A 24201-nucleotide genomic window follows, 5' to 3' on the forward strand; every position below is an offset into this window, starting at 1 on the left:
GAGTCCAAATCCCAAATAACCAAAACAACCTTGCTGCCTTCTTCAGACCTGTGTGTCCCTGTCTGCCACAATGGGGGGTGGGTGGTGGTAAAGGGGATCTGGCCTGGACATCACACTGACCTCAAAAGAGATCACAGACAAAACAGACCGCTGATAGTCAGATGTACTGCAGGGATACCAGACCAAGGCAGAGAAATGGGATGCTGTCTGAAAATTAGTGGAAGAGGAAATAGTTTCAAAAGCATGCCCAAGGCCAAAGATGCTTGTAGACAGCACTTCTCACATTTGTCTCCAGCTGTCTCTGTGAGGTCATAGGACCATAGACTAAACGCCTGTCCACGCTGCCCCAGGCCAAACTAGAACCCAAAAGAGCTCCTCCCCACCTTGAACCTGGGGGGTGACACCAGTCTGTTGCTGATGACTGCAAGGAAGTGGTAAGGACTGTGTGTGTGTGTGTATGTGTGTGCACCTGTTCATGCACATGTGTACGTGAGTGTGCGTGTGTGTGTGTGCTTGTGCATGTGTGTACATGTGGATATACAAGAGAATGTAGGGTCAGTGTCAAAGTGTCTCCCTTTTGGTGACCCTGCAGTCCTTGCATCCTATCCCTCCCTTCAGAACCTGATGAATGAGTTTCTGTGGCACAAACAACACACCCCAGAAGATTCAGCCAGCCTGCGTCACAGCCTTGTTCCATCTACTACCCCTGGCTGTGGGAACTCTTAAAAGTCACTCGACTTCTCCTAGGTTTACTTTGTTTCCTCACAGAGAGGGAGAACAGTCTCTCTTGAATGAAGAAGGGGAACAGATTTGAAAGTGCCTGGCAAAGTACCGCACAATGCAGGAAAGGTCCTGCGGCTGCTAGTATCTTAACAGTATCTTAACAGAAGACAAAGCTGCCAGCCCAGGGGTGGTTCTGTGGTGGAGGCATCCCAGGAATTGGTGAGGAATTGGTGGGGGCTTCATTCTCTCCCAGTGCCCTTGCGGTGAACTTGAGAGGCAGCTGCCCACTGCTTCCCTGGGGGAAAGCGAGACCTGTGTGTGGGCTGGCCTTGGCTGGCAAGGCACTCACAGCCACAGCCCGGCCCTTGTGTGCCACTGCGGGCATTTCATTAGCAGCTGCTGGGTTGGCAGGTGTGGGCCGGCAGAGGAGGTTAGAGCTGAGCACAAGTGGCCTGGGGTGGGTGGATAAAAAAAAAGGCCTTTTTTTTCTGATAGTGACCTCGGAGCTGCATAGAGCTGAGCAGAAGGGCACGGGGTCACGGGCAGCCCCCCTCCTGCCCTGGCGGGGAGCCACATCCAAGAGGCAGAGGGAGACACACCGAGCTCAAGGCTGGACAGTGCCCATGGTGCATGGCGAGGGCCTGGGGACACGACTTTTTAAAACTCAGTTTCTGTATTCCTAAACTGGAACAAACAACATTTATGTGTGTGCAACGCCTTCAGGATCAAACAAGGTACCCCGTATATCATTGCTGGGTCTGGAGGGGAACAGAGACAGCATGGAGCAAGTGCTCTCCACCCCCCCCCCCCCCGGCCCCTTTGTGCCTGTGTGAAGACCCACGTTGTCTGGGGTGATCCGTGCAGTGCAGCCCCAGCAGGCTCTTCACAGCCCCCAGCTCCTCACTGGGGCCCCCAGGCCGTCTTTATCTTTGCCCGGATCTCTCTCTGAAACTGCCTTCCAGCTGTCACCTGCCTGCCGCACAGGCATCTCCAAGTCACCTCCGCTCTAGAGACAGTTATCCTACACCTTTCCTCTTGGTCATATACATAGTTCTCCAGCGAACGTGATTGTTTCTGTTATAGTGAAACAGGGCAAAGAAAACTTATTCTTTTCAAAACTTTTTAAAGTGGAGAACAACCTAATTTCATGGCTTAAATAGCCAAGAGAGTAAGAGAAAGACAGACAGAGAGATGAGGGTGGGTGGGAAAGAGAGACAGAGAGAGAGAGACCTAGGTTCCCTCAAGCATTTACTTTTGACTCTAAATCTCCTGACGGCTGGGGTACAGGGCAGGCCCAGAAGCAGCCACTACTGCTGCGCAGCCCCCAGGGTTCTGCTGGGTTAGGCAGGATCGCCAGGGGAAAAACGTGTGAGGATTCGAGGCAGGACAGCTGCGCAGAGGGGTCACAGTGCTGGGAGCAGAGCGGAGTCCGGCGGGGAGAATGGCAGTGCAGGGAGCAGTAGGCCGGCACCCGGTCCCATGGCCTCAGCTGTGTGGAGCCAGGCAGGGCTGCAGGGTGACCGTTTTGGACCTCGGTGCTTTATGTTTATGGGTCCCTTCTCCCCCAAAATACCAAAAGCTGTATTTTACAGTGGCATAGGTATAAAGACAAATGTAATGTTTAGTCTCAAAAGTTCATTTTTTCCTTTTCTTTTTAAAATTTCTTAAATGTTTACTTATTTATTTTGAGAGAGAGAGAGAGAGCAAGTAGGGGAGGGGAAGAGAGAAAGGGAGACAGAATCCCAAGCAGGCTCAGCACTGTCAGCCCAGAGCCTGATGCAGGGTTCAAACTCATGAACTGAGAGATCATGCACGATCAGAGCCCAAATCAAGAGTCAGATACTTAACTGACTAAACCACCCAGGCACCCCTTTCTTCCTTTTCATTGTAAAAGAAACGTAAATTTTTGTGGATCTCTAAAAACACCCTGGGTTCTAAGCACTTGCCTGCTATGTGGGTTGGTCCTGGCTGAGCCTTCCTAGAAAAACTCACTGAACATGAGCCTGAATCCACCATATGTGAGCCTGAGTGTGAGGGGTTGGCTGTGGCTCTCTCCACAAGCCACGTTGGTTGCCTCTTAGGTTTCAGTGCCATCATATGCAAGATGGAGATAAAAATACCTCCCTTAGTTAGGGTGGCTACAAGGGAAAATGAGATAGCATATGGGAAGTGAAGTCTACTTTCTGTCCTTTGAGTCAGGGAGACCATCACCATAAGAGGACAGTGAGTCAGGATAATTTAGAGTTTGTAACAAGAGGGAAAAAAAAAGAGATTGTGAAATTAAAAAAAAAAAAAAGATCACTCAGGATTGTCAGCCATAGCTGAAATTAATTCACTAAAACGAGAATTTTGGTAGAAGTGGAAGGATGTCAATTCAAATGACAAGCCAGTCTCAGAGGAAGCAAGGCTCAGGTCCCCTGCAGGAGTTCAGGGGTGGGCTATAGGCTGGACAAGGGGAGCCCTCCCAGGAGAGAGGGGAGCCCGGGCATTAAGGAGCACCTGGCAGAGTCCTGGCTGTGAACCCACACAAATGGCAGCACTGAAGAAAAAGAGAAGGGAGCCAGGAGAGAAGGCACTGAGAGGTGGTGGGTGAGATGGGTAGGGGGGGTAACACAGGTTAGGGTGCATAAGGAGTGCAGGGCTGGGACAAGCTGGTGGGCTCAACCAAGAGGAGCTCGGAGGCCACTTTAAGGGGTGGGGGTGAGGAGGTGACTACTGGGACCCACTGCACTCTGTGTACATCAGGCTTGGCCCGCATTGGCTAGACCTTTTCATTCATTCATTCATTCATTCATTCATTCATTCATTCAGTGTTTTTAGGAGTCTACTCTTCCCCATGGAGAACAGGACAGCTGAGCCCCTACTGTTCAGGGGCTGGTGTTCAGATGAGGCTAATGGAACAAGGAGGGTCCACCAGGCACCATGTAAGGAAACCCATCGCTGAGGCCACAGCTGGTGTTGAGGTCACAGTAGTCTGCACACCCTTTCTGGGCTACCTTCCCCCTACTGCACCCCCTCTGATGCGCTCACAGCTCAGGAGGGAGCGGCTTGCCAGAGCTATTGGAGAGGTCCTCGACCAGGCCCTACAGACCTGGGCAGACTCTGCCATCTTGGCCTCAGGTACTATTTTCAACAGCAATTGGGCAAACATGGACAGAGACTGAAGAACGTGGAGGGAGCTGGGCAGGGGGAGTGAGCCAGCATTCATTTACAACACACTTAAGCACTCAGTAAGTGGCAGTGATTAACATGCACCAGGTGCTACCAGAGGAATTTTATCTAGGCTAATGCATTTAATCCTCAGAACAAACGCTTGAGGTAGAAATTATTATTATCCCCATTTAGTGGCTCAAGACTGGCTATAGAATTTGTGGGGCCCAGTGTGAATTGAAAACAGGGGCCCCTTTACAAAAGCGAAGAATTTCAAGGGAGTGACTGTAGAGCATTGAGAGTGTGGAGCCCTCTGAGGGTGGGGGTCCTGTGCGACTGTATAGGACAAAGCCAGCACTGTCCTGGAGGAAGAACTGGGACGCAGGGAGCCCAGCGACACGTTCAAGGCCGTAGGCAGGTCAGAACAGGTTCAAATTCAAACCTCTGACCTCTTCAGTCTGACCTCTTCATCACCAGCAAATTGGTACAAAGTGAATTTAGTTAAACGGTTTTCAAAAGCGCAGAAGGGGGACCTGAACGCAAAGCCTCCACTCGCTGAAGGTGGTGTGCAAGGTTCTGGTGTCTGGTGAGCCTCTCAGGAGCAAGTACCATGTCATAGCCAGTGGGCCATGCTGCCTGGTGAATGCAGAAATCACAGACTGGGGCCCAACACAAAAGGCAGGCAGGCATGACTGCATTACCTGGGTTTGATTTAGCAAACCGTAATGTCCTTCACTCTTAGACTCTGGTGAGAATATATGTGCCCACGGCTAAAACGCAAAGCTTCTCAACTCCAGGAGAAAATTTTTCCAAGGGGGAGAAATGGCAGGGCTCGGCCTGGGGTCAGCTGGGCGGCTGTATGCTTGTGCCCCTCTTAAAAACATGCCTTGTGTGCAGGTGAAGGGGACACGGGCTCTGCAAGTGACAGGGTCAGGTTCCAACATCCCTGCCACGTCTGGTTCTGAGGCTTGCTCTGTCTCTTCAATTTGTATTATTTGCCTTTTAGTGGGTCTTGTAATTTTGTTGACAGTCAGGCATGATGTATTGGGTAGAAGGAACCGCAGGGACAGTGTGGTGGGGTGGGGCAGAGGAAGTGGCCCACGGTTCCGTGAGTAGGAGCCTGTGTCTCTGGACCGTGAACTTCACAAGTGTTTCTCATTCTTTTTTCACCCTTCAGGTGGGACAGGATGGGTGCGGTGGGCTGGTGTTGGTTATGTCCCTTCCTCCAGGTCAGATAGGTTCTAATGATACCTCTGGGGGGTTAGCTGACCTTTGAACAATGTAGGGGGTGAGAGGTGCTGACCCCGCACACAGGTGAAAATCCATATGTAACTTTTGACTCCCCCCAAAACTTAACTGTTCACCAGAGGCCTTACCAATAACCTTAACAGTCCATTGACACAGATTTTGTTATGTTATATGGCTTATGTAGTGTTTCCTCACAACAAAGTAAGTTAGAGCAAGGAAAAGGTTATTAAGAGAATCATAAATAGGAGAAAATGCATTTACAGCGTGTACTGTATTTATCGAAAAAAATCCATGTAACAGTGGCCCCACGCAGTTCAAAGCCCTGGTGTTCAAGAGTCAGCGGTAGCTTCTGCTGAGGGAGGCCTTGTTAACAACAGGTGCTCTGGTCGATATCAAAATGTGAACCTTTCCCTTCCCCGGCTGGAAGCTTGAGGGAAGTTTCCTCTCTTTCCTGTGGGAACCAGGTCGCGCTCTGGGAGGTAATTGTGGGGGATCCCTCTGACCGGGTCCCCCTGGAGTTTCTACTTCTCAGAGTGGTCCACACTGAGCCTCCAGCAACCGGTCAGTGTCAGAGTTACCAACAAGAGGGGTAAAGATGCCCGGCCGGGAGGAAGGGCTCAGACCGCTGTGCTGGGCAGCTGGGCCACTGTGGCTGGGGCCACAGGGGCTATGTGTGCAGTGGTGACAACCTCGCAGGCTCTCTGAGGGAGTCATGCAAAGAGCCTGCCATGCCCGCCTGACCTGTGATGGAATCCAGTGTCCTGGGCTCGGCGCCTGCTGGCACGAGAGGAAAACCGCTCTTGTCAGCATCTGCCATTGGCTACACTTTTGCATGTTATTTGTTCTGGAAGAATGTTCGAGAGTGAAAATGCATACTAACTAAAGGCAGGAGCCAGCACTGCCTCGGAAGTTCAGATGACAGAGAGATGTGGAGAAAACCCTAGGCAAGGTGTTGGGGTGCCGGGGGAGAACAGGAGGTGAGAATCAGTGCAGGAGAGCGAAAGAGCCAGGTGGTGAGTGCCAGGGCCCAGCAGCCCTGTTCTTAGAGTTTGTTTCGTTTTGACTTTCTGTCCATTTTAACTTATTAGTCACTGACCTCCATGTATATGCCAAGTGCTGGACTAGGAGCTATTGAGTGAATGATTTTTTTTTTAATGTTTATTCATTTTTGAGAGAGACAGAACATGAGTGGGGGAGGGGCAGAGAGAGAGGGAGACAGAGAATCAGAAGCAGGCTCCAGGCTCAGAGCCGTCAGCACAGAGCCTGACGCAGGGCTTGAACTCACAGAAGGTGAGATCATGACCTGAGCCAAAGTCTGTCACATAACTGATTGAGCCACCCAGGAGCCCCTATGATTTTTAAAAGGCAATTTCAGCGTGTGGAATGGATGCAGACATGGGAGCATTCACCTCTCTGGACCAGGCCTCAAGGAGGGAGTGGGTAAGGTCATGGAGCCCCTTAGGAGGTCAGAATTTCCAGGAAACAGATCCAGGAATTTGGGGGGTGGCTACAGTGTCCCCAGGGCCACGGTGGGTGGTCTTCTAGCGTTCAGGGAAGGCCCAGGGAGGTTGGGGGTCATAAACTTGGCTTTATGGGATGAACAGGAGTGAGGCAGGCAGGCTGTGTGTGTGTATGTGGATGTGAATGTGCGTGTGCACGGGCATGGGTACATGTGTGGTGGGGATACCCAGAGAGCCCTGGAAATGAAGCTACAGAGGCAGGGCAGTCTGGGCATCAGGAGAGTCCACAGGAAAAGGCTCCAGGGGACAGCCTCAGCAGGCTGTGGAAGGCAGGGTGAAGGGCAGCGGCTGGCCTGGTGTGGGTCGGGCCCAACCGCAGAACAGGGAACTACAGTAGGCAGTGGTAGACTGAGGTCATAGACTGTGGTCAGAACACAGGCTCGGCCGAGGAACTGTGGCCTGGTTGGCAGGTTCTCAGCGCCCGTGCCACATGCTGTTCCTCTGTGTGCAAAGCTACAGTGGTGACTTCCTAGGCATAGCCCCCACAGTGCCCTGCCTGCACACACCCCTCAGGCTGGCCCCTGCTGGCTCTCGGGTCTGAAAGCCTGTGTCCATAGCCTGGCTGTGCCCTCCTCAGTGCCTGGGAGGCCTGGGGTACATCGTCCCCCAAGCCTGCAGTGTTTCATCTGCAAAACAGGTAAGAAAATGCCCATGAGACCAGGCTATGGAAAGGTGACCCACATAAGGCCCTACCACAAGGCTCAGCACGTGGGTACAGATATCCTTGTTATGTTATCAGAAGCCAAAACAGCAACTGTCTGTAAAGGAGACTTTGGAGATTACCAGCACTCGCAGGTCAGGTCTACTGTGATAAATTCTGTTCACAACAGCAGCCACAGTCACCACCATTCTTGGGCATGATGCCAAACCCTTATTCTCTCGTTCATCACGTGACCCCTGCGAAGCCACTGTTATTATTCCCATTCACAGATGAGAAAACTGAGGCTCTGCTATACTGTGTACCTCCTCAAAGCCCACAGGTATTGGAGGTGGGATCAAATCCAGTATGGAGATATGAAAACATGCAGAACCTCACTTAGAATTACAGAGGCACGTTCAAAAATGGCAACCTGTTTCACTTACTAGATTGGCTAAGAGGTAAACCACACAGGGTGAATGGGGCGGGGGGGAATAATGACTTTCATGGGCTACTGGTGGGTATTAGAAATTCATGTGACTTTTTAGAGGGCATTTTTTTTTTTTAGTATCTACAACATTTTGAATGTTCACACTCTTTGTCCCAGAAATCAAATTTGTGTGTGAGGGCATTTGCTCGAAATTTATACAAACACATGTATTTATACCTATTTGTGTAAATACATAAAGCCTGCTTACAAGGTTTGTCATGGCTGCACTGTGTCTGTTTTTTTTTAATCAAATAAAGATTGTCCATAACCTAAATGCCCATTGGTGTAGGGACTGGTTAAATAAAATAACCAATTTATTTATATATTCATACAATGCCCTGAGAAGAATGAGTTAGTCTATATTTGACGATGAAGTATAATCTTCAACATATATTCTTATGAGAAAAAAGCAAGATGAAGGAGAATATATAAAGTGAGTTTTATTTTGTAAAACAGAAAGTAGCTGTGTATACACATAACACTTTAAAGGATTCTCATAAATTGATAAATTGCTCTGGAGGTGGGATGGTATCTTTCTCTTTCCTATTATTTACTCTTGATTTATTGTTCAAGTTTGTTCTTAGCTTGAGCTTGCTGGGCTCACTGTGGCCACACAGTCTCTGGAAGGTGTTTTGGTTGGGGCTGCAGAAGGCCATTTGATATATGAATATCTGCCATGCAAAGAGGGAAACTGATCTGGGGTGCCAACCTCCCTGCACTGCCTCTTCCTCCTCGTTATCGATGGGCTCACGTGTTTCCATTGCAAACACAGAATGCCTCTTACCCCACACCCCTCTGTTGCCCAAATACCCAGGAATAATTGCCCAACCCTAGACACCCTTGGAAAGGTCCAGCTGCTGATTGTGCCAATGCCTTGTGACTCCTCCCGCCATGGATATATCTGGAGCCGTTGGGCAACGTCTGAGATGGAATTTCACTTGGCACTTAATGCAACCCTTTGCGCTTCTGCCGGAGGCAGTGAATTCTGAATAAAGTCGACAAACCTGACCATCTCCTCACTGAGCAATCACCCCTTCCATCCAAGAGCAAGGCAATGGATTTCTGCACATGACTCCTACGCAGTAACTGTGGCACTCTGGCTTACGGGAGTTGGCTGAGACCAGAGGGTAGGGGACAGGCCTGGCAGAGCCCAAGCGGTCCTCTCCTAACCTCTGGTTCTGAGAAGCAGCGATGTAAACTGACACAGGATATAGACACATCCTGCCTGAGTTAGCAGCAAGAGAGAGGGCCCCACAGTTCTCTCACAGCAAAGAGCCTGCCATAAATGGAGTCCTAAGGGTAATCTAGAATGGCATGCAAGTGATGGCTGCATCCCTCTGAGCTCCAGAAGGGAAGTGTTTGCAGCCATTGGTCATGGTCTGAAACTTGAAGCCTAGAGAACTGCTTAAGGGAGGGGGCGGGGCAGGCTCCTGGGGAGGGAGCCAGCCTCTCCAGAAGGGGGAGTGGCAGCCTGCCTGCACTTCCTCAGTGGCTTTGCCCTTCACCCCTGGCCCCAACACACACACACACACACACACACACACACACACACACACACTAGTGTCTGACTCTCACACTCACGTGTGTTTACACACGTAAACAGGAGCCAACATGAGCTCCCAGATCCAGTCTCCTGTAAAATGAAAAATGAAGATGATTGACATTTATGGGGCCCTTAGGGGTCCATCTCCATGCTGGGACCTTTACACAGAGCTTCCTTCCCAGGACCCAAAGAAGAATATCCTATGTTCCCATTTCACTGATGATGAGGACGGTGCTGGAGCTAAGACAGAGGCTGGCTTGCCTCAGGCCCCTGGCTAATCAGTGGCACGCCTGATGCCAATGCAGGCGGAGGGGCCCTCCCCCCAGGACTCCTGTCCCCACGCACCCCCAAACAAGCATGCCGGTGGCCACACACACACACACAGGCACATAGTGCACAACCACAAACCTAGCCACAGTAGACTATGCTCCAGTTCCGCTGGTGAGGCCACAGAACCACCTGGATGTTAAAAACTTGTAAAGGAGCCGGTGTCCCCAGTACCCCTATTATCACGTTAATTATTTAACAGGATGACTCAGAATGTCTCCCCTCTGACAGTTTCTAATGAGCAGACCTGGGCAGAGTTGGGGATAAGAGGGATAAACATTCGCTTTTTTAAGAAGAAAATTTTAAGTTTTTGTTGTTGTTGATGTTGTTACTGCAAAAGCCCATTGGCAGAGGAGGGGTGGGGGAGGCCAGGCCAGGTCCCCCAACACCCTTACAGAGAAGCTCGGGGTATCCGATTTCTCTTTCCCGTCAGCAGGAAAGCATGTGCCTTCTTAACAAGAAAGGGGAATTACAACGCTCTGGGGGTCAAGGCCAGAGATGCCCCCGCCGCGTGCACGTCCCTCCCGCCGCCCCAGAGAGGAGTCAGGGCACCGGCTGAGTTTCCTGAAGTTTACTCGGAATCCGCCCCCACGTCCCGGGGCGGCCGAGCCACAAGGCGGGCGTTGTCCCCTCCCTCCGCGCAGCGGTTCCTTACTTCCCGGCCTGGGGCAAGTTCCCGCGGCGGATACGCGCGGCCACCGCACAGAGGCACGAACGGAGCGGCAGGACCCGGGGCTTGGGGCGCAACCCCGCGGGGCGGCGGCGGGCACTCACCTTGGTCGGGCTGCAACGTGCTGTTGAGACTGCTCATCGCCAGCGGGTGCGGGGCGCGGGTCGGGCCAGGGGCACGGAGAAGCCGAGCGGTGGCGAGGGGCGCGCGGGCCTGCTTCTGACCCTCAGCAGCCGGGAGGAAGCGGCACCTGTGTCACGGTCTCCGGCGGCCCGAGGGGAGGGGCTCCGGCCCCAGATAGGCAGACTGCATTTATTTTTTTTCTGCAGACTTGGCTGGTGGGGTTTCCACCCTTTTTTTTTTTTTAAACACACACACACCCGCCCACGTCTGAACTCTTCTCTGTTCCAACTTTCCTGCGCAAGAATCACATTTTCTGTGTTTCTGTTTCCATCTGCAGCTATCAGACTCAGAGGTTGTGGTGAATTCCCCCGGGTGAGGACTGAAAAACTCCCAGATGTGACAGGATGGCCTGCAGGGCACTGTTAGGGCCAGTGACCAAATAGGGACAGACCTGTGTTTGAATCTTGGCAGGCTGCTTGGCCACTCGATGGCTGTGTGGCCACTCAGGGCTGAGGGGCACCGTTGGCCTGGGAAGTCCCTGCCTGGCTGGCCCTCCTCAAGGGCGCTGTCCCCATCCGTGGGCTGATGTTTGGAAAAGATTCTTAGAAAAAGGGATTGCTTGGACAAAGGTCGTATGATTTATTTGGATCACTTTTGTCTGAGGCTTCCAGACATAGTTGAGTTTGTAAAGAATTCACTTTACTTGGACAGTTAAAAACTTTGAGATGGATTTTGACACTCTGGTTAGTTAAATGGAGTCTGCCTACCTCACGGAGAAGGAATGCTATGTTATATGCAAAATTTGATCTCTCCCCTCTCCCCACCAGGGAGAAGGGCAAGGGAGTTTGAGACCATGTCAGCCTGGTTTTAAATCTCAGATCCAAGACACATCCTGTCCTCATGTCTGATGGCCCTTCCTGTGGGGCTTTTCATGTTGTTTACTTGATGGTCCTCCAATGCACCAGCTGTGACACCTTCTCCCCTTCTCCCAGGTAAGGATGCTCTGCTGCAGTCCCAGGGCAGATGTCTGCACGATGTATATGCCCTTGGGAGTACCAACCAGGTTGAACACAATGTAAGGCTGCCCCCTGGAGGTGTGCAGAGCAGACTCCTTGCCCAGCTCTATGTGGGCTGGACCAACTCCAGGCATTATTATGAGGATGGCCTGTTTGACACAGTGGGCAAATGTTCATAATTCTCATTAGTTAGATGATGAAGAAACTCACACTGCTTGTAAATCCTTAGTGAGACTCCCATGCTACATATACATGTTGATGTGAAGGGAACTATTCAACGGAATGCTTTGGGCCAGGTGTGGAAACTTTGGAGTCTCCATTTCTTCGCCTAGAAAATGCAGACAGGAGCACTTGCATTTCAAAGTTGCAGAAGCAATGTCTATAAATAACAGTGAGACAGAAAAGGCATTTACTAGAAACTAGCAACAATTTAGCATATAAGTCCTTGTTAGATGATAGAATCCCCTGTATTCAGAGTTCATAATTTAAAGAACTTCAATGATCTGAAATGCAGCTGGGGAGCCCAAAGGAGGCCAAAAAAGCCACTAGGTAACCAAAGAACAAGTCCCCAGGTCATTGCATCTCACTTGTGAGAACACCTGTGGGGAGACTTTTAGAGCCTCACTGACAGCCAACTGGCCTTTAGATATAATCATAAGACATTCGCTTATGTCATTTCCCAAAATAGGACAGGTTAAAAGCACCAAAATGGGGCACCTGGGGGGCTCAGTTGGTTATGTGTCTGACTTTGGCTCAGGTCATGATCTCCCCTTCTGTGAGTGCGAGCCCCGCATCAGGCTCTGTGCTGACAGCTCAGAGCCTGGAGCCTGCTTCGGATTCTGTGTCTCCCACTCTCTCTTCCCCTCCCCCACTCATGCTCTGTCTCTCTCACTCTCAAAAGCGAATAAATGTTAAAAAAAAATTTAAAACACCAAAATGTAACAAGAATCCCTTACAGAGAGGAAGCCAAAAAACTAAAGAAAGGTAGCTCCACAAACTCTAAGTTCGGATACAAAAACCGAGTAGCATTTATTATACAACGAAAGCTTCTTGGATCCAGCCATAAGTGGAGGATGTGACTGCACCATGGACCGTCAAGGAACCGAGGCTTTGGGACTCCATCTGGGTTTGAGTCCTCATTGCCTTCTATGTGGCTGACCTTCAACATTTTACTCAAATCCTCTGAGCCTCAGTTTTCTCATCTGTGAAACTGGAACAATCTGCAAAGTAAGGTCACTGTGACTGATGCATTAGATAATAATGTAATAATACAATATCTTACTCAACAAATAAGTTAAAGACATTAAGTGTAAGTTATCGAAGACTTTGGTCCTGTCCCCTGATGGACACACTTTATAGTAAGGACTTCAGGCCATTCTGAAAAGAAGATAAATAGTGTTTAATAGTGAGTAGTCATTTAGCTAGCAGAGAAACATTTGATATAGTTTAGAAGGTTTAATCCTAAAAGTGTCTAATTTTAAAGAAACGAGGAGTATTTTAAGAAGGTAAAATCATAACATGAAAAATTAGATTCTATGGTAAGGGTCTGATACTAAGTCACAGAAATGCAGTGTATCTTGATGTGTTGGGTGCTTATTAATGGGGTAGCAAAAACTCAGCTATATCTTATAACAATAAAACAGTTATCTAATTCACATAAGCACCATCGAAGAGAATATTGCCAACGGCCCATTTGAAAGTGAGAAAATTGAGGTTGGCAGCAGTGACAAGAACTTGTTTGACGGAGTGCAGCCAGGATTGGGACTCAGCTCTGGCAGCCTCTGTAATGTGTGCAGGATGTGGCTGGGATACCCTGCTGAGCTCACCACAGACAGAGAGGGTGTGATGGGGCCCCAGAGGGGAACTTTCACTTCCTTCCCAGAACTACATAGGGTGGGAGTTGTGCATGTGAGGGGGATTCCTGCCTGACTTATCCCCACCCAAACACACCCAAATACACGCATACACACGCACACACACACACGCACACACACATACACACATGCACACACACACACATACACCCAAACACACACATACGTGCACACACACGTACACCCAAATGCACACACACATGCACACACACGCATAGTGCTGGTTTCCTCTTGGAGGGGACCTACTGCAGTCCTTGTCTGTGAGCTCTTACAGGTAGAGGCAGGCAGATTTTACTTGGGTCCTTTAAAATTTCTAATTAAAATTTTTGCCCTGTATCAAACTAATAGATGTTCTTTGTTTAAAAAAAAATGTAATGGAGAGGTTAAAAAAAAAAAACAAACTCTAACAATTGCTCATAATGTCTAGCACATTAAGTGCTAATCTCTTTTACACATTTGTGGGCATTTGCTTTATATTACTGAGATTTTACTGAATGTGTGATTTTAAGTGCTGTGTTTTCACTACCAAACATTATGCCATGACCATTTTCCCATATACAAGTATAAAAGCTCTTTGATTTAATTACTAAGTTGTTTCCTTTTCTTTGCTGGGATAAACCATATGAACATAAATACCTACTTTTCATATATTTCTCCTTAGCTTGTATTCCAGCAAGTGGAATGGCTGGATCAAAGGCTAGGACTATGTTTTAGGGTTTTGATACATTCATGAGTTGTGGCTGTGACAATTTACCTTCTCCCCAGTCAAGCGTTCCTCTCAGAGCCTCTTGACAGAATCAAGCATTAGATTTTAAATCATTGATAATTCTGTGGACGGGAAATATGTAATTATTCGACTTTGCATTTTCTTGATTACTAGTGAGGCTGAATATACTGTCATGCTTATTTACAAAGTGCATGTTCTTTTGGCTGAATGTTTTGTTCATGCTGCTTCTCATTCAGAAAGGTGTTTTATGTTTTTTTTTTATTGATTTCCTTGAACTCTTTATACACAAAAGACAACAACGTCTTTTCATGTGTATTGCAAACATTTTCTCCTTGGGCCCTTTTCTGGTTCTTTCTCATTAGCACAGAAACATAGCTTGACTTATCTGATTGGCAAGTTGGCAGCTTTTAAGAAAACCACACTGTGGCTCTGCATATTTTAAGAGGCGTGGAGAGAAGAAGCAGGGGGAGCTGTGAGTAATGAGGAACATGGGCTGGGAGTTGGGAGGGTGGGGTCCAGAGGAACACAGAGACATCAATGGCAGCAGACGCTGCAGCCTTGGCCAAGAGCCTCTCCCTTTTCCCCTCAGGACACACATCTTTCTGAGAAGAATCCATGAGTGAGGATGTTTGAAGGCTGAGAGACAGAAGGTCTAAGGCTGTCTGCTACGATTGAGCCGCTAGGCCCTCTTCTGTCTAGACTTTACTAAAGGCTGGCTCTGGCCATGCCAGGCAGAGCAAAGGGTGTCCAAGGTCAATGAGGCTGTGGGACTCATGCTAGACCCAGAGCTGCAGCCTAGGCCCCTAGCTTATAGCAGCACCTCATCCGGGAGTAGATAGGTCGTAAGCATCCAGAATGGTCTGACTCTGGTAACTTTCTAACAGTATCTTTAAGAGAGGAAGAGTAGCACAGAAAACCGGCAGGAACACTGGGTGGGCTGGGGTAGTTGGAAGTGACCATAAGCAAAATCTTATGCATTGGTGACAGCTCTGAGAGTCCACCTAGTACAGACTAGGATTGAGACACATGAAGAGGCTTCAGACTGGCGGTGGGGGAAGAAAAGAAGAGGAAGAAAGAAAGGAAGAAAGGAAGAAAAAAAAGGAAGAAAGAAAGGAAGAAAGGAGACAGTGAAGGAAGGAGGGAGGGAAGAAAGAAGGAAAGAAGGAAAGAAAGAAAGAGAGAAAGAAAGAAAGAAAGAAAGAAAGAAAGAAAGAAAGAAAGAAAGAAAAAACACATAGAGAAATGTCAGAATGGGGTTGGTTTGAATCTCAGGCAGGGAAGAATCAGTGAAAAGGACACAGCCAGCACATAAGTCAGACTGGGTGGTTCTAACACTTAAGCAAGTGTGATTTTTCCAGAAAAACACATCCCAGCAGACATAGGAATATACAGATAGTAACAATTTCCTGAGGACCTAGAATGTGCCAGGCCTGGTGCTATGTTGGGCCCTCCCATGTGAGGTTACTGATATGTCACAGTATCCTTACAGGGTAGGTGGCATTTTGTTTCTGACTTTTTTTTCTTCCTTTTCCCTTTTCTTCCTTTTACAGAAAAGGAAACTGAGGACCAGAGAGGAGAGGTAACTACTCGTGCTCACACAGCTACTCAGTGACAGCTAGAATTGGAACAAGGACTGTCCAACCCTAAAGCTCTGCTGTGGGGGAAATTCTACCAGTTCAGTCTCCTTGGCACCCCTCCTGTATCCCTGTATCCAGTGTCCCTGGTGGACCCCAGTGCCCCTGGAGGACCCCACTGTCGCTGGAGGATCCAAGTGTCCGTGGTGGATCCCAATGTCCCTGGAGGATCCAAATGTCCCTGGAGAATCCAAGTGTCCCTAGAGGATCCAAGTGTCCCTGGAGGATCCAAGTGCCCCAGTGGACTCCCTGGTGTTACTGCCCAGCTTGATGGCACTCTTCATGCTGGCAACCCTGAGACACAAGGGAAGGAGGCAAGGAGTTGCTAAATGAGTCTCCAACGGTTCCCACCAGCACATAAGGAAATTATTATCTCCCAGGAGGTAGAATGAATTACTAACTTTCAGAGAGTCCTATTTGGGTCACAGCCCTCTCCCTTTGTGAGTAAGTTGTTGGTGTGAACCTGAACTAAAAAATTGTACTCTAGCTGCTTCCAGCTGAGTTCTGGGGCCCACTAAGAGAGGAGGCAGTTTCCTCCTTAGAGTCTTTGCTGTGGCTTTTATTCCCTTTGGCCCAAGAAGACAGAGGGATTTGGGGTATGTAGCTGTGACTAAGAAGGGGGAACCAGAATGGTAATTACATTTGCCAAACTTTTGCTACAAGCTCTGCATATTTTATCTCATGTAATACCCCAAACAATCTCATGAGCAAAGAAAGAACAGGGTTTTGGAATGTGGCAGATATGGCTTCTCATTCTTGGCTCACCATGTGCGACTTTGCTCAGTGACTTTGCCTCCAAAATTTCTCACGTGCAAAAGGGGGTTGATGACCCCTACATCCGATGTGCTCTGAAGGGGTCGGTGCAGATTCCCCCCAAAAGCTCACACATTTACCAAGATGTAAATGTATGTACAGTGTTGTAGCACTGTAGAAAAAAAATTAAAATAAATCATGTGTAATACACAGAGAGACATAGTACGCCATGAACACAACTAGGTATAACTATGTCTACTGTCCAGGCCACAGGGACACAGGTGACTGTATACCTATTTCTCTCATCTTAAGTCCCTTCAAGTGTAAAGCTCGAGACAACAGAATTAGTGTATTTTGTACTTTTTTTACAGCACATGACAATTACATGATAGGAATAGTAAAGAAAGAAGCTCATAAAGTGAAGGGGCTCTAAGGGGATCCTTCAGTGTGTATGAGATTTCCAGAATTCCAGGAAGATGGGGTATGGAGTATGTCAAGGGAGGAAATAGAGAGAGAGAGGTTCCAGCACAGGGGAAGCCCAGGGGAGGCTGCAGGGTGGCCGGTGTGTGTGTGTGTGTGTGTGTGTGTGTGTGTGTGTGGTGTGTGTGTGCCCGAGTGCGCGCAATGGTGCATGCGGGCAGGGGGGTTGGGCTCAGCCTGTCAGAGCCGCAGGGGCTGGGGCTCAGAGTGGCAGGTTGGAGCATCGGGTTTGGAAGTGAGAATACAGACAAGGACATTGGTTAAAGGTTTATTCCTTGTGGAAGCAACTCCTCCCTGCTTCCCCACCTTTGGGTACAAAATGTCAGGTCAACCACAAAGGTTTGCCCCTGGGGACAAAAGCGTGTGAATGTCCCTAAGAAAATTAAGAAACTGTGTAAGTGAGTCAAGGCTACTAGTGTGGGAAGGAGCCTCTTTTGGTGAAACCCTCCTCTTTCTGGGATTTGTCAAGAAGGTCTTTTCCACACACCCTAAAGCAGAGACTATTTAGTCCAGAAACACAGATCTCCCAGCCAGATTTCTTCCTCCCAGAAGGAAGACTAATCAGGAAACATATTCAGACAATGGAAGAGAGAATCCTTAACAATGCTTTAGAATGATCGGCCTGGCCTTTGCTTTTTAAGCATCGATAGACAGCTGTATATGACAACCAAGTCACATACAAGAGCCAGAACATGGCCAAGCCAAACAAAAGAAAAAAGCTAACTTCAAAAAAAGAAACAGAACTAAATAAGACGAGGATCTAAAGAAAACCAAGGGACAAGGCAGAACTTTAATACTCAGAAATTTGGGAAAATAATAAAACCATAAAATAAGAGAGGTGTTCTATGTAAAAGAAAAAGCAAATAATGAGAAAGGAATTTTTGACAATTAGCAGTAACAACACATAGATTAATTATACAATTAACGATGTATAGATCTTCCTCCACTTAATGGGGCTACATCCCCGTAAACCCATGGTAAGATGAAAATATAAGTTGTCAATGCATTTAATCCACTTAACTTCCTGAGCATCATAACTCAGCCTAGTCTACCTTACACATGCTCAGAACACTTACCCAGCCTATGATTGGGTGAAATCATCTCACACAAAGCCTATTTTTTCATAAAATATTGAATATCTCATATAATTCATTGACTACTGTACAGAAGGTGAAAAACGGAATGGTGGTAAGTGTGGGGGGTTGTTTGGCCTTGTGATCATGTGACTGACCAGGAGCTATCACTGCCCAGAATCATGAGGCAGCATCACCCTGGGAAGAGATCAAAATTCAAAATTCTGAATACTGAATGTGTATTACTTGCACCATCATAAAGTCCAAAAATCCTAGGTTGAACCATGCTGGGTTGGAGACCATCTGTAATGGCTAAAATGAAAATCCAATCAAGAAGGTGAAAGCTGAAGGAATAACTGATAGTTTGTGTTTGCTTTTGTTTCTCTGGCCTTAAAAATGTTGCAATGGCTAGTGTGAGAGAAATTACTATCTGTGCTCCCTTCTGGGATTTTTATGATTTTAGGTCTCACAATGAGGTCTTTCATCCATTTTGATTTTATTTTTGGATATATTGTGAGAAAGGATCCAGTTTTATTCTTTTGCATGTTGCTATCCTGTTTTCCCAGCACTATTTGTTGAAGAGATTGTCTTTTTTCTTTTTTTTTTTCGCATTTGATATTCTTGCCTCCTTGTCAAAGATTAATTTGCCACGTAAGTGTGGAGTTACTTATTTCTGGACTCTCTAATTCTGTTCTGTTGGATCTATGTGTCTACTTTTGTGCTTATACCATACTGTTTTGATTATTACAACTTTGCAGTTTAGTTTGAAATCTGAAATTATGATACCTCTAGTTTGGTTTTCAAGATTGCGTTGGCTATTTGGGGTGTTTTGCATTGTACACTAATTTTAGTATTATTTGTTCTAGTTCTGTGAAGATGCTGTTGGTATTTTGATAGAGATTGTACTGAATGTGTAGATCGTTTTGGGTAGTGTGGACGTTTTCACAATACTGATATTGTTAAATATATGCTTATAGTCCATCAGCATGGAATATCTATTTGTTTGCATCATCTTCCATTTCTTTCATCAATGTTTTATAGTTTTCAGAGTACAGATCTTTTACCTCCTTGACTAAGTTTACTTCTGGGTATTCTATTCTTCTTGGTGCAATTGTAATTCTAGACTAAGAACAAAACAAGAGAAAATTGGAGAAAAAATGACTGATGAAATTAGGAGGTCCAACTTATATGAATTTCTCAAAGAACAGCAGAGAAAATGAAAGAGAGGAATTTACATGTAAATATGTATAAGGAAGACAGAGAAGAATGAGCGGGGAAAGGAGGAGGAAATCATGAGGAGCTAAAGGAGTATACAGGTTCTCAAATAGAAAGGACTACATTTAAAAAATTATATATAACTATGTGTTATGTAATTTCAGAACAGCAATGATATGGAGAAGAGATTTAAAAGCTTCCACAGACAGGTGGGTGGGGGAGGGTAGCTGGCATCTTCTGCAGAAGATTCAAGTCAGACTGGCATCAGGAAGCCTATCAAAAATATAGAATGTAGAAGTTAAGAGGCAAAGATGACTTCACACCTTACATCTTACACCTGGCCAAAAAATCAACTGTCATGCCTAGGCACCTGGGTGGCTCAGTCAGGTAAACATCCAACTTGGGCTCAGGTCATGATCTCACTGTTCATGGGTTCGAGCCCTGTGTTGGGCTCTGTGCTGACGCTCGGAGCCTGGAGCCTGCTTCTGCTTCTGTGTCTCCTTCTCTCTACCCTACCCCGGCCTGCTCTCTCTCTCTCTCTCTCTCTCTCTCTCTCTCTCTCTCCCAAAAATAAACATTAAAATTTTAAGTAGAAAGAAATAAATAAATTATCATGAGAGAAGAATAAGAGGTCTTTGGATATCTAAAGGCTCAACAAGTTTAGTTCTTATGCAGAAGAAAGCTGTTGGAAAATAAGATCTGTCAGACCAAGGGAGAATGACCAGGCAGAGGAGTCCAGGATGCAGAGGACAGTAGGTGTGGCTGGAGGGAGGACAGCGAGGTTCCAGGGCTTTTGCTGAGTTCTGGAAAATGGTGACATTCAGGAGGGAGAATGCTGTAGGAGATGAGATGATTGAGCAGCTGGATATAACTGAAAATGAACTAAGAATGCATACTTTGCTTTTCCACAGAGGAAAAAAAAATGTTGGCTAAAAACCCAGAATAACAAACAAAAAGCTGTACAAGTAAGCCAAATACGAAGCTCTCTAAAATATGGCATTTTGGGGGACCGTTGATGGAGGACAAGAAAAGATTACTCCTTTACACCCCAAGTCCCTCCTCTGGGTGTGAGTAGGGGAGAATGGGTCTGGGAGATGGGTAAATGGACAGTAACCATTACAAGAAGTCAATGCATTGTCTGAAGTTGGCAAGTCACAAACCAGGATAATAAGCATATTATCTAGAAAAATGATGTGGCCAACTGGAGACCTGCTATCTGTGATGGTAAAAAGAGCATTTGGAGAACAGGCCTGTGGGTAGGGGCATGGGGTGGGAGGCGGTTGCTTTTAAGACAAAAGCCCTCTGTGCTATTTGAATCATGTATTTATTTATTTATTTATTTATTTATTTATTTATTTATTTATTAAATTTTGAAAAACACTCGAAAACCACAGGAAAAACCTAAAACATCAAAACAAAATAAAACAAAACCCACCCAAAAACAAAAATCCCTCAGGCGGCTTAGAAAATGGGCTTAACCTGGAAAGATGAAATTTAGCAGCAAATTAATTTAAGTCCCTGACCTTGCTTCAAAATCATGCACATGGATGGTACCACGGAAACATAATTTAGCTCAGTCCTCAGCCTCAATTCTGCTCGCGGCATGATTTACAGGGTGTGTGCTAAGGGCGGTGTCTCAATCTCTGTGGTCTCCTTAAAGGACTGGCCCTGAGCCCCTCAATGCCCCCCCCCTCCCTGCGCCCCACCACCAATCAATTCCAGCTGCGGCTCTAAAGCAGAAACCTTTTCCTCCTCCCAGTGGATCGCCCAGATCAGTATCATTGTGCATTCTTGTTTCCTCAAGTTCAAGCTTCCCAGGCTCTTCACCTACCCAGCTCTTAAATCCTTACTGGGAGCCCATTGCCCATTCCTCTGACTCTCCCAGACCTTCTACTGGTGCTCCAACACTCACATTCCTAGCAGCAGATTTCCTTGTATTCTGCAACTTTTTGTCAGATGTTACTTTTCTGTTCTTGCTCTTTCAGGAGCGTGGCTTTCTTTAAGGGCATTTCTTCCTCTTTTGTCCTTTTAAGTGAGGATTCTTTTCTTTAATTATTGTTTGCTTGTACACACACACATACATCAATACCTACTTCTATATTTATATCTATATCTATGCCTACATCTATATGTCTACATATTACATAGTGTATTTAGGAGGAGCGGGCTTGCTGGGTATTAACACAGTATGCATTTGACTCTAATAGATAATGTCAAATTGATCCCTAAAGTGCCAATTTCCATTGTCGCCAACAGTGTAGGGAGCTGTTGATACTCTGTCTTCCGAACACTTGGTATTTTCAGTCCTTTAAATTTACTTACTCAGTTGGGTGTGTAGGAGTATTTCATTGTGATCTTAAATGGCACAAATAAATAAATCAGATAAGATGATCAGTGAGGTTGAGCGTCCCAAGAAATTTTAAAGGGCCCATGGTCCGTGAGTTGGGCTGCTAGAATGGTCTTGGTGTCTATCTCTGGCATGCACTTCGTGACATTGGATGTGATACTTTCTGTCTTGGATCTGTAGGTTTCTCATATGTGATACACATAGCATATGTGTAACAACTCTTTCTTTGTAGATCTGTGGTGAGAATTACAAATGATACATGTGAAGTGGCTGAAGCATAGTGGGTACTCCAGAAATAATGACTCTTTATGTTGTTATTTTTACTCATTGAATTAAAAGTCACCAAAGCATAAAAATTGGGCAGAGCTCCAGGATACTGTAAGGAAGCAGCAGGGAGTTTGAGAGTTAACTTTTGAATGACCCCCTGTGATAGCTTGTATTACTATTCAGCAAATATTTACCCTTCCCTTCCCCAGCAAGAGCCCAGTATGCTGTCCTGCCCTATGGATATTGGGATTGGTCCTGAGATTTATTTTGGCCAATGGAATGTGAATGGACATGACCTAAGCCGCATCCCAGTGGAGGCTTGGAATATGTTTGCATGGTTTGGCCTGACCTCTTGTCCTCGAGCCCTCCACCATGGGAAGAGCGTGCCCCTGGTAGCTGATGACTCTTCAGCCTGAGTCACGCTTTGGAAGCCCCACTGGCTCTTACTATGCCATTTTGATGCCTTGATTCAGCTGTGAATGCCTGTGTTGAGATTTGCTCACAATGATGACAGTCTGAAACATATCAGAATTTCATTGTATATGGCAACAATAAAAAATAATAAACATGAAATAGACTTTCTTTGCAGAGAGGAATTAATATGACAGTGGACAGATACTCTCATATTCATCCCTAAAGCTGTTAGTGCTTGTTTTCTCAGAAACAGGAAACAATAAATACAAAGAGATTTCTGCTTGGAAAAGAGAAAAAAACAGCTAAGGGAAACAGCACCAATTTAATTATAGTTTTCTCTGTGCTGATGATGAAACTTACAGGGTGGAAATAAATTCCACAAAACTGGAATCCTGAAGTATGGACACAAGTTAGATCAGAATATAGAACTATTTATATTAGACTTTAGACATTATCTAGGGTGACCCTTTCATCTTCTTGTCATGAGGAAAGGGTTGATACTTGGTAGGAGGTATTCACTTACCCTCCCCTCCACCCATCCACTCAGCTTTTCATCTGCCTATCCCTGGATCCAATCATTCATTTATTGAACTGATTGCTCACTGTCTTCCAGACACTGTACTAGGTGTAGAAGATAACAGAGATGAATCCAATAGAGAGTTACCATCAGGAAGAACATAGACAAGCACTGGAGAGAAACACGTGTCAGAACGTCCCCACAGCATGCTGTCGATGCTGCTAGATATCTGGGCAGGGCTCCTTCTCTGAGAGTCTGGAGCAGAGTACACGCTATTCTTACATCACGTCCAGACTTTTAGACACAGATTAAGTCCTGTCATTCTTTCGTAAGTCCCACAGCAGTTGGCACAGTGGAGCACACAGAGATGGCAGGTGATGGACATTATTTGATGTGGAGGTAGTGAAATCTTCTCCCACAGTTATCAAAATTTAGGGACCTGGTTAGCCCAGTCTTATGGCTTTATTTACATGGTTCCATGCCATTGCCCTGTGACCCACCTGGGCGACATTTTGATCTGTGCGTGATAGCCACCACTCAGCCATTCCTTTTAAGACGTTCGCGTCTTCTACCTAGTGAGTGAGGCAAAAGCAAGCCCTACATTCCCTTTTCAGGTTTAGTGTCCTATTCAACTTACCATTCACACAGGGAAATATCTATTGCCTCTATGTCATTTTGAGAATTATATCTTAATACTCAAAAAGCACTAAGTCTAGCAAATAGTGAGCTCTGAAAAAATGTTGACATTATTATTAGCTAATATATCTTCGTGTGCTTCTATGAAAATTTCTGAAATGATAGAGCCTTAACAATGGAAATGCTGAATCAAAGAGCAATAAACTTAAAACACAGAGAGATACTTGGTAACCAAAACTTGTCATTTCCACTTCCCTAAGACATGAAAGTTCCAGCTTTACCACTATAGATCAATGATGTATTGTATTACTTTCAATGAAATGTATGAAAAATAGCATCTGATTGCTATTTTAACTTGCAATTTTTGATTAAAAGTGAGCCTGCACATCTGATTTATTCTTTTATAGCTTATTTGTGTTTTCTTGTGAATTGCCCGTTTAGAACTTTTGTCCATTTTTCCTTGTGGTGATTTTCTCTAATCTTATTGATTTGTTAGAACTCTTTATATATTGTTAATCACTATTGTATCTCAATCTGGTGGGGGTTACAGAATATATATATATATATATATATATATATATATATATATACACCAATGACATGTCCGTTTAAGATTTGTGCACTTTACTGCATATTAATTATAATCCAGGGAAATATTTTAAAAATAGAAAATCAGACAATATAAACAGATCCACAGAAAATTCAGGTATTGGATTTATTAGACGTGAACTCTATACTCATATATTCAAGGAGTTAGCTGACAAAATGAAGACTTTGATAAGGAAACTATAAAAAAGTTTATATGAACAGTCTAGAA

At 46.1% G+C, this 24201-nt stretch overlaps 1 protein-coding gene across 1 annotated transcript in view; it reads right to left on the reverse strand.

The window, feature by feature from the left end:
- The window catches only part of GYPC (glycophorin C (Gerbich blood group)), a 42800-nt gene extending 31986 nt beyond the window's left edge, over positions 1-10814 (reverse strand). Inside the window, exon 1 of the mRNA XM_027056019.2 lies at positions 10413-10814. Within this exon, the coding sequence (XP_026911820.1) occupies positions 10413-10449 (37 nt within the window). The 5' untranslated portion in view covers positions 10450-10814. The remainder of the gene's footprint in view (positions 1-10412) is intronic.
- Positions 10815-24201: the final 13387 nt, after the last annotated feature.

The sequence above is a fragment of the Acinonyx jubatus genome, chromosome C1 (genome assembly GCF_027475565.1).
Source record: "Acinonyx jubatus isolate Ajub_Pintada_27869175 chromosome C1, VMU_Ajub_asm_v1.0, whole genome shotgun sequence".
NCBI classification, from domain to species: Eukaryota; Metazoa; Chordata; class Mammalia; order Carnivora; family Felidae; genus Acinonyx; species Acinonyx jubatus.